The sequence below is a fragment of the Mesoplodon bidens genome (assembly GCF_964165515.1).
Source record: "Mesoplodon bidens genome assembly, chromosome: 1".
In the NCBI taxonomy this organism is placed as follows: domain Eukaryota; kingdom Metazoa; phylum Chordata; class Mammalia; order Artiodactyla; family Ziphiidae; genus Mesoplodon; species Mesoplodon bidens.
The window spans coordinates 167,177,865-167,188,771 of NC_138176.1; the positions used below are offsets into that span (position 1 = coordinate 167,177,865).

The window sequence follows — 10,907 nt, forward strand, 5'->3', positions numbered from 1 at the left end:
GCAAATATATCCTATAGCCAGAGTGAGTTCTGTATCGTTGAGGTGTGCGGTATGTGTACCTCTTTAAATATCCGCGGCGTGGCATAAGTGAAATAAATACATTTAAGAAAAGCAGGCGCGCAGATAATTAAGCCACTGCACCGCTACAATATTTCTGGGTAAGGAAATAACTATTCCTACTAGGTCGGCTGTGGAAAGTGCACACAAATGGGGGGATTTCGGGACTGCGCGGTAGGGGCCACGGGTTCTGCAGCTCCGGACGCCGAGCACTCTGAGGTGGGCTCTATTCCATATCTGCTGCCTCGGACCCTGGCGTGACTATTGGGAGAGGCTCGGCCCCGACAGCCAACACTGCTGGGCCTTGGGGGTTCTCCCCGCTACACACATTGAGAGGGAGACTTTCCGAGGCGCTGAGCCCAGCATTTAAGGTACTAAGGCCTGAGATCCTGCGGGCAGCCGCTCCCCCTCAGACACTTCAACCACCCCTCAATCCCGGCTCCACCAGGCCAGAGCAGTGACCATTTGGGCCTATCGGTTTGGAGCAAGAGCGCAGAAAAGGGTGGATCGCGCTTGATTCCGAAGCATCCCAAAGCTCAAAGCAGGAGGCCACCGGGAAGAAGGCCATGATTTCACACCCGTGAGGAATCCAGGCCCCACCCGGGCCTCCGAACACCAGTTGAGGCTATAGAAGCAGTTATCTGGGTGTATTTACTTATGAAATGTTAGCCACCCCCTCACATACTCAGGGCCGAGGCCCAGATGCCCCGTGGGTCTCCCTCGCATATTTGCAAAGCCCAGGCAGCGCCACCAGCTAGGTCAGTGACGTTGCAGCTGTGAAATTCCAAGATCAAATACTAATTCCAGAATAGGGAGCTTGCGACCGTCCACCCATCTCACTGACCTGGTCTCTCTTTTTTTCTCACCCCTCCATACGCACCCAATCCTTAAACAGGCGTAGAGCTTCTGAGAACCCCTGAGTGGGGAGAAATTAGGAAGGACTTGGTCCTGAGTTCCTGGGAATTGCACACACTCCTAAGGCAGCCTTGCCGCAGAGAAGTAACCCGGGCCCTGAGAATGCCCTGTTCAGCGAGTGTGGTTGCGCTGAAGTGGTATATACGGTATACTGAGGGAAGGGAGAGAGGATAGGAAATATTCCCTGGCTAGTAGAAAAAGTATAAATGAAGAGGGGGGAAAGGAAGAAAACGGGTAGGGGGCCAAGAAAGAAGCGGGAGAGGAAACAAAAACGAGTGGGGGTGGGGGGGGTGGGGAAGAACCAGGCGAAGCGAGCCGATAAGAGTGCAGGCCTTGGCGAGGCCCAGGGACCAGGCCAGGCTGTGGTCCTGGCGAGCCTGGTACCACCCCCCTGGTCCCAGAAGAGGCAAGGGCCGTCTGGCACCGTCCCCCACCAGCCCATCGAATCTGGGCCCGGCTCCCAGTCCGGAGGGGCGGGCCTGGGTCCAGCGGCCTCCGCTCGCCCTTTCTCTCCCAGCTCCCGGGGGACCACGAGGCGGGGCGGGAGGGAGGGAGGGGGTGCCCCAAGGGGCGCGCGCCAGTCCGGGACTGTTTGGGCGCTCTGGGCCAGGCTTTCCAGCTCGCCGGGCCTGACCTGTCAGGCGGATTATCTTCGAGGGAGATTAATAGGGGAGGCGGGCTGCAATAATAATCGTTTTGTTTGATGTGACAACTCTGATAGGCGTTGATTTACTTACAAACTGATAGGCTTTTAATTGAGCGCCTCCACCGAGCCCGAGATGAAAGGGAAGCGGCGGTGAAAGGCGGCCCGCCTGCCCTCCGGCCTCAATACTGATTAGCCATCTCGACAGTGAATAGTTCAAGGCATTTTCAAACTTTTTTCCTCAGCTCTCTCCCCTTCCTTCTCCTCCCACCCCCTCCTCAAATATCTGCCATGCCCACTCCTTTTTTAGAGAAAACAAATCATTTCCATTGTGTGCAAATAAAATCTGCAGGACATCCAGGCCAGTCGCCGCTGGGGGTTGGCGGCATTAGACCTAGGAATTAATAACTCCCTCACCCCCACGGCCTCCGCGGCCTCCGGGGATTTGGCCTCCCTCTCGAGATGGGCAGGCTCCGACGCTGGCGCCTACCAAAAGCCCCGGGCGCGCAGACCCCTAGGCGCCCCCGTGCGCTCGGACCTTCGGAGTCGGATTTTGTGAAGAGCGAATGCACGAGGACTGAGACCCACGCCCGCGCTACACCAAGCAGGCCCGCGAGCGTGTGCGACCACACCGCGGCACGCCCATTCCGGGGGACGCGGGGGCCACTCTCTGGTTCCCCCAGCAGCTGGGCGTAAAAAGAGAGCGGCTGGAATTACAAGAGAGGGAATGGACTGAGTCTGGAGACTGCAGGGCGAGGCGTAGGGAGGGCGCGGTCACCTGCATCTCTGGCCGACGCCCCCAGCATTCAGTGTCCGGGCCTCACCGGGAGGCCGCTGCGACACGGGGCCCAGGGCTGGGAGATCTACAGTTGATCGGGGCCAACAACCAACAGCCATGCACCCAATGACACAGACATACACCAACAGACGCGCAGGATACAGGCGGCCTCACAGTGTCTGCCCTGCAGAGACAACTTAGAACCGTCCCGTCCTCAGAAACGGGCACTGGGACTCGCTCCCCAAAGATTATTCAGACAACCTTCGCTTGTGGCCTCACCACCGTCTCACGGACTCACCTTCCTCCGTTGTCGTACAAGCAGACACTCCAAAGCCCCTTGAATTTAGGTGTGTTATTACACCTAAACACGCTCACATACACCGACAAACTCCCCATACACACAGCGCCTCACTCCCCTCTTCTCCAAATTATCTTTAGACAAGTTACCATCTCATGAAGTCTACCAACCTAAAGAATCAAGGGGTAAGATTAAAACGCATAAAAAGAATGCCTACGAGAAAATTCTAAAACTCACCCCCAGAAAGTTCTCGGTACCTGTTCGGAGTGGGAGACAGAGACAAAAATGAGGGAGAGAGGAATGGGGTGGTGAGAGAGGAGAGGGCGAGCACGCCGAGGGCAGGTCCCAGACCCGACTTCCGCGCCTACGGGGATCAGGGCCAGCTGAGCACGAGTGGAAACCGGGTCTCCAGGCCCGGCCCCCGCCCCCGCGCGGGTACAGACTGGCTCCAGGCTCCCCAGCGCTCCCAGCACCACCATTTATCAAAAGGACTTGACAACAAAAGAAGAGCCGGGGCGGAAAAGTGGGGGAGGGGATATTCAAAGTATTCCAAGTCCTTCCTACGAAGGGGATGTGTCTTCCTCTCACCCGCTTCCAGTTTCTGCGAGTTTTTGGAGGTGACCCCCGAACTCGCTCCGGACGCTCCCAAAGCCCTGACAACTCACACAGCGGCACAGGCATTCATTACACACTTCTGCACTCAGATCCAGGTACACGGAGGCACGCACAGCGCCTCCCCTCTTCCTTCCAAACAGCCAGAGTGACGGTGCAAATCGAGGGGAACGCGGCAGTCCCGCTCCGCTTCCCTGGAAGAGCCGGTGTTCCCACAGGCAGCTGCCCCCTCTCTCCCTCTCACTCCGTCTCTCCGCTCTCCCCGCGCCGGTCAGTCCCGGCTCGGCGTTCCAATAAATTCGAGCGAGCAGCCCGGAGTAACCCCGGCTACCAAGACTGCGGGGATGGCGCGGCGTGAGGGAGGGTGGAGAGGGGGCCTGAGTGAGCCTGAAACGTTATCTTGTGCAAGGACCCCTGGTCAGGCCTCTTCTTCGCAGTCTCTCAGCCCTAGCCACGATGGGGGGCGGGTGTCAAAGAACTGAGGCGGGCGTACCCCACCATTGACCTCCAGGACTCAAGGTTACGTTGGTGGTGTGGCTCTTAGAAAGAAGTCTCCCAGTTTGGAGTCGGGTCACCACGGAGGGCGGGGTCCGCGGCAGGCCGGCAGCCTGAAGACTGCACACTATACGCCCTGAAGGGACTACCCTGGCGGGGGGGCTGGGCGGAGAGGGGACGACTCTCCCGTGTTAGACGTCGCCACCGCCCGTCTCGGATACCCTGTGCCGCCCGGAACTCCGCGGCCCCAAAGGACCGGAATTCCCCAGGGGTGGAAGGTTGGATCTCTCTCTCCGATATTGAGAGCAGCGAGGTGCACACCCCAGGCCAGCGCACCCCTCTCAGCGCCCTGGGCGCACCTGCGCACTTTACTCTCACTATTCATTTTCCTGACACTGAGCGCCTCTTTCTCCTCTTTCATTCTTTTTCTTAGAGCCCCCGCCTCTCATCCCAGGAGGCTGCTCCTCTTTCCCCCTCCTCCAGTTCCCTCAGTCTCTTCCTTCCTCTCCGTCTCTCTCTCCCTCTCTCTTTTTGCCTTCCAGTCGCACCCGCCTTGTAATCAGCAACAAAAGCTGACATAAATCACCGTCGGATTGACAAGAGCTGACAAATAACTGATTGATTGCGGTCGAGGAACATTGACAATTGATGGAGGGGTGGAGATGCCCAAAGAACGGGGCGGGGGGGTGGGTAGAAGAGAGGGTAGCAGGGGAGAGTAAGAAGGGGGGGGGGCGAGTGTGAAACAGAGGAAACATGTGACCCCCGCTCCTGCCCCAATCTGCGCGTCCCCGGGCGTCACGTGGCCGGGAAGGGCGGGGAGCCTAGCACACCAAGCGGAGACAGGCCTCCACCGCCTCCGCTGCCCACCCAGCTTCTGGTTTCTCCGCCGCCGAATCTCGAGAAATCAAAGCGGGCGGGCGGACTTCCTCCAACACCCGCTCCCCACCTCTCCTTACCCAGGCGGCCGCACCGCAAGAGATTTCAATTACCACTGAGGAGCAGGAGGAGAGAATATTTGGTGTGCGGGCCCTCTGTGCGGCCGAGTTGACAGTCCGGCTGTTGTCCAGACTCCCGCCAGTGCTCCTTCTGAACACCCCCAAACTGTTCCTCACACACATCTCCTGCAAAAGAAGGTTTCAGTTTATTCTCCAGCTGGGGAAAGGACGGACGACGAGGAAGAAAAAAGAGGGAGGCGGCAGACAGCAAACGTAGAATAAATGTCCAGCTCGTCCTCCGAGCGAAATCAGGGGAGGGACACGCAGGGGGAGCGGCGAAGAGGGAGCTGCCCATTAAAACCAGCGCTGAGAGTCCTGGCTGCGGCGGCGGCGGCGGCGGCGGCGGCGGCGCGGGACGCGTCACATCCCCTTGACCCTCCAATCACCTCGGGCTCCCATTTGATTGGAAGGCGGCAAAGGCTTTAATCTCCCCCTCGGTGCAGCTGCTTTTGAAGTGAGTTTCCTCGCCAGAGCCCAGGCTGGACAGGCAGCGGCTCACATCGTGGAGAGCAGCGCAGGCGCTAGCGCCGGGCCGCGAGTGCGCAGCGCAGGGTAACAGCCCGAGGCGGACACCGCGAGCCACTCGGCACTCCCGCAGTCGGGCCGGCTCCTCCCGCTCGGCCACGGCTCCGCTGCGGGCCACCCAGGATTATTCGCTTCTGGCTCCAGGCGCCGACAAGGCGCTCTGGGCGCCCGTGATCGCCGCGCCAGCTCCTCCTCCTCCTCCTGCTGCTCCTGCTCCTGCTCCCCCGGCGAGCGCGCAGCCCCGAGCCCGCCCCGCGCCTCCAGGAGCCCTCCCCCCGCTGCTCCCATGCGCGCGGGTGGGTCATGAGCACAGCGCCCTCGCTTTCTGCCTTAAGAAGCAGTAAGCACAGCGGCGGCGGCAGCGGCAGCGGCAGTGCGGACCCTGCCTGGACCAGCGCGCTCTCTGGAAATAGCTCCGGCTCCGGCCCCGGCCCAGGCTCGTCCCCGGCCGGCAGCACCAAGCCTTTTGTGCACGCCGTGCCCCCCTCTGACCCTCTCCGCCAGGCTAACCGCTTGCCCATCAAGGTGCTGAAGATGCTGACGGCACGGACTGGCCACATTTTGCACCCCGAGTACCTGCAGCCCCTGCCTTCTACTCCCGTCAGCCCCATAGAGGTAAGGACCCTATCCCTGGATCGCGCTGGGACCACCACCCTGGCTGCCCCTTCACAGGATTTCTTTCTCTCGGGATCGGGAGGGGGGGGAATGAAAGGGGGGGGTCGGAGTGATTCAGCTCCGGGATGAGAGGAGAGGATAGTGCTCCCGCACCTTAAAACTAGGGCGGAAAGAGGGGAGGAGGTAGAATGAGGTGTGAATGCTGGAAGACAAGGCAGCCGAAACTTGTTTCTCCCTTTGGTATTAAAGCCCCTACCCCGACCCAGGTCCGCTCATTCGCAGCCTGGAAGATAGGAGCCCGGGAGCCCAAAATATGGTTCCAAAGTTCCAGTTCTCCGGTTCTCCAGAAGCTGGTGTTTGCACACAGCCTCTAAGGCGCCAACCACCCGAACCCTTACTCGAATTAGGGGTGTGTGGGGGTGCGTGGGGTTACAGTTCTGGGTCAAAGAGTCAGAAACCAAAACGTTTTGCTTTTTTTAAAAAAAATACAGTTATCGCTTAGAGAGGACAAGAAAGATCCTGATGGCGGGCGGGGGGGAGTGCTGTGGCCTTTCTCAAGAGGGAGAATGTGTATGTGTAGAAGGGGTGTCGCCTAGAATTGCGCCTTGGGGCTGGGAGGATCTTTGCGGGTCTTGGCGGAGGTGCGTTTGAAACCTAGAAGCCAAGATTCTAAAGGATTTCCCCTTCTTTCTTTGTGCCCCCCCACCACGTCTGACCCCCGCAGCTTGATGCCAAGAAGAGCCCGCTGGCGCTGTTGGCCCAAACATGCTCGCAGATCGGGAAGCCCGACCCCTCGCCCTCGTCCAAACTCTCCTCGGTCGCCTCCAACGGGGGAGGCGCGGGCGGTGCCGGCGGCGGCGCCGGGGGCGACAAGGACTCAAAGTCGGGCCCCCTCAAGATGAGCGACATCGGCGTGGAGGACAAGTCGAGTTTCAAGCCGTACTCCAAACCCGGCTCGGATAAGAAGGAGCCGGGAGGCGGCGGCGGCGGAGGCGGGGGCGGCGGGGGCGGCGGCGGGGGGGTTTCGGCGGAGAAGTCAGGATTCCGGGTACCGAGCGCCACCTGCCAGCCATTCACGCCCAGGACAGGCAGCCCAAGCTCCAGCGCCTCGGCCTGCTCGCCAGGAGGCATGCTGCCTTCGGCCGGGGGCGGCCCGGAGGGCAAGGACGACAAGAAGGACCCCGAGGCGGGCGGCGGTGGTGGCGGCAGCAAGGGCTCCGGGGGCGCCTCGGCCGAAGGGGGACCTACGGGGTTGGCGCACGGCCGGATTAGCTGTGGCGGCGGGATTAATGTGGACGTGAACCAGCACCCAGATGGGGGTCCCGGGGGCAAGGCTCTAGGCTCGGACTGTGGCGGCTCATCGGGCTCCGGCTCCGGCCCCAGCGCGCCCACCTCCTCCTCGGTGTTGGGCTCTGGGCTGGTGGCGCCCGTGTCGCCCTACAAGCCGGGCCAGACAGTGTTTCCTCTGCCTCCCGCGGGCATGACCTACCCAGGCAGCCTGGCTGGGGCCTACGCCGGCTACCCGCCCCAGTTCCTGCCACACGGGGTGGCGCTCGACCCCACCAAGCCGGGCAGCCTGGTGGGGGCGCAGCTGGCGGCGGCCGCGGCGGGCTCTCTGGGCTGCAGTAAGCCCGCCGGCTCGAGCCCCTTGGCCGGAGCGTCGCCGCCGTCCGTGATGACAGCCAGTTTGTGCCGGGACCCGTACTGCCTCAGCTATCACTGCGCCAGCCACCTGGCTGGGGCGGCGGCAGCCAGCGCGTCGTGCGCTCACGATCCAGCCGCGGCGGCTGCGGCTCTCAAGTCCGGATACCCGCTGGTGTACCCGACGCACCCTCTGCACGGCGTGCACTCATCGCTAACCGCTGCCGCGGCTGCCGGCGCCACACCGCCCTCTCTGGCCGGCCACCCCCTCTACCCTTACGGCTTCATGCTCCCTAACGACCCACTCCCCCACATCTGCAACTGGGTGTCGGCCAACGGGCCTTGCGACAAGCGCTTCGCTACGTCCGAAGAGCTGCTGAGCCACTTGCGGACCCATACGGCCTTCCCCGGGACAGACAAACTGCTGTCGGGCTACCCCAGCTCTTCGTCTCTTGCCAGCGCTGCAGCGGCCGCCATGGCTTGCCACATGCACATCCCCACTTCGGGCGCCCCGGGCAGCCCCGGGACGCTGGCGCTGCGCAGCCCTCACCACGCGCTGGGACTCAGCAGCCGCTACCACCCCTACTCCAAGAGCCCGCTCCCCACGCCCGGCGCTCCCGTGCCCGTGCCCGCCGCCACCGGACCCTACTACTCCCCCTACGCCCTCTACGGACAGAGACTGACCACGGCCTCCGCGCTGGGGTACCAGTGAGGACGGTCGGGAGGGCTGTCGAGGGAAAGAAAAGAACTGGGGGGTGGGGAAGAGCCGAGGGAGGGGCGGGAACAGGGCAGAGGCTACTGTCACCGCGCGTGGGGATCACCCGGGCCAGAAAAGGAAAAAATATATATATACCGTATCTATCTACCCGAAACAGCGACCGAGACCCGGTGGGAAACTCACTCCCCTTTTCCCCACCTCTCATCTCCCCACCCAAACTTTATAAAAGTTGAAAAAATATCATTTGACTTTTTATAGAAAAAGAAGGAAAAAATAATTGAGAAAGTGTTCATCTGAGGACTGCATCGGTGGACACTGGTATTTATTTATGTTAGCTCCAAGCGGACCCGTGGTTCAAAAGTGCATTACTTAGTTTGAGCTCCGTAGGTAAAAAGGAAGAGGGGGAAAAAATTAAAACTGGAGGGTAAAAATGTGGAAAACAAACCCTCCCGTCCCTTGTAGATTATAAATAAATACAAAACCTCCACAGAACTAGAGGTCTTCTCTTTAATGTTACTTTAAAATTGCTATGATTGTATTGTACGTTCTTATTTAATGTCTGATTGAAACAAATTTACCTGCATGTTTGTTACAAAAAATGAAAAAAAAAACAAAACAAGTCACAATTTGTCAGCTCTGATTTCAAATTGCAATTATTTTTAAGGTGTATACCATCGAAAGAGAATGGATATTTTTTTGTATGTAGTCTGGAAGATAAAAAAAAAAAGAAAAAACAGTTCTATTCCAAAACCTCATTTGCCTTATTTTGTTCTTTAAAAGGAACACTTAACTATTTTTAATTTTTAAGTCCACCCGCTGAGAAGGGGACAAGTAAGGTTTACGTCATGTACTAAAATAATAGACAATGTATCGCTTTAAAGATTAAAATTCCGTATATTTGATGTATTAAAAGGTTTTACTTCTTCTTATTATCTTTTTTTATTTTTGGTTAAAGAGAAAGAGGAGCAAGGCAGTTTCGGCCTCAGTGGGTTCCCTCATGGCTACTCATTCTTCCCAGGACTGTGGCCGCATTTCCGATTGTTTGGTTCTGATTTTCAGGAAGAGGCAAAGGCTTCAGACGGGCTGGCCAGTCGTGGGGTTGGCCTTGGGGAAAATATTTTTAAAGGAGATTTCACAATTTGGAAAGATAGTGTCCTTAGCTATCGCTAATTTCGTTTTTAATTTTTCTCCCAGCAGCTGGTTTGTTAAAAGTGAAAGAAAAGAAAAGGATTAAAAAAATTTTCCCTACTGAGATTTTCGGGAGTTTGGGTTTCGTTTTGTGCAGAGAGCGGCGCAGGTCGGGACTCGCCCGCTCGGCCTCGGCCCGGAGGAGATGCCGCCACCCGCTGTCCCTCTCTTGGCTTTCCAAGCATCCCCCGTTCCAGGCGGGCAGCCGGGATCGATTGTGGGTCGGAGGGCGCTTGGGAACCTGTTTCCCAGGCCTGGGGAGGAGAGCGCGCCGGAGCCCTCTTGTCCCTAGGGGGAAAGTGAGTTCGCTTTCCTTTTCTTCTTCCGGCTGCGGAGGGCCAAAGGCGGCCACCAGCCGACCTCCTCCAGCCACCACCCTCCCCCCGGGGCTGCTTCCTCTCTCCGGAGTCGGGACCCGCGTCAGGCCGGCGCCGCGGCTGCTTTTCCACATCCCGATTTCTCTGCAGTCTGCGCTTTATCCCAGTCTGCGCCGCAGAAGAGCGCGCCCGGGCCCGGGACCCGGAAGCCCCTTACAGTTCGGCCCCGCGAGGGTCCTGGCGCCCATTGTCGGCCTCGCTGGGGCGACCAGGTAGACGCCGACGGCAGTTCTGGGTTGCGAGCTCAGCTCCGCAAAGGCGCGGCGGGACTCTACGTCCGGGCGCGGATCCCCGCGGGGCGCACCTCTCCCTTCTCCCCAGCTTGAGCGGCAGGACGGAGCTGCCTGAAGCGCCCATGGAACCAGGCAGAGAAGAAGTCTAATTTTTTGGGAGGGGGGGCGGGTGTTCAAGGCCCACCCCCACCCACGATCACACACCCCCACCCGCGATCACACACACACTCATACTCCAGGCCCGGGCGCAAGTCCTGGTCTCTGGCTGTTTGGGCGCTCGCCCCGCCGGGTCCACGGGAGTCTGGGTACAGAGCTCGCCTTTCCTGGGATCCTGGGACCCTGGAGTCGCGGCGCTGAGCGCGCGCCCCGAACTCTTCTCTCCCCAGGGTCAGGCTGTTCTGGGTTCTCCGAGCCACCGGTCTCCCTCGGCGTCAAGCTCCCCCTCCTGCCTCGGGAAGCTCACCGCCGCGCAGAGGCCGCCCTCGGCCTCAGACTTCGGTCAGTCAACCGCGCGGCCCCCGCAGCCATTTGCTCGAGGGTTGGTGACTGAGATTTTTACACCCTCCTCCCAGCGTCAGCCTCACGCCTGCGGGGCCTTTTCCCGGGTTGAACGCAAAGCAGGCCCGGCGACCTCCGGGACGCCGCGGGGAGCTCCTAGGCCTCCTCCTGGAGAGGACTTGGTAGAGGAAGACAGGCTTTACGTCGCCTACCCGGAGGGGGCAGCCTCCCGCGCCTCCGAGCCGCCTGCCCGCACTGCACCCGGGACGACGCCGTCTTGCTCCCACTCTGGTCCGGGTAAGAGAGGCTGGGCTGGGCC

The 10,907-nt window shown here is 59.8% G+C and overlaps 1 protein-coding gene across 1 annotated transcript; it reads left to right on the top strand.

Moving 5' to 3' along the window:
- The first annotated feature begins 5,615 nt into the window (after positions 1 to 5,615).
- ZNF503 (zinc finger protein 503) lies at positions 5,616 to 9,217 on the top strand. Its single transcript, XM_081244818.1, has 2 exons — positions 5,616 to 5,933; positions 6,658 to 9,217. The coding sequence occupies exons 1-2, from the start codon at positions 5,622 to 5,624 to the stop codon at positions 8,284 to 8,286; spliced, it is 1,941 nt and encodes a 646-aa protein (XP_081100944.1). The 5' UTR covers positions 5,616 to 5,621; the 3' UTR covers positions 8,287 to 9,217.
- Positions 9,218 to 10,907: the final 1,690 nt, after the last annotated feature.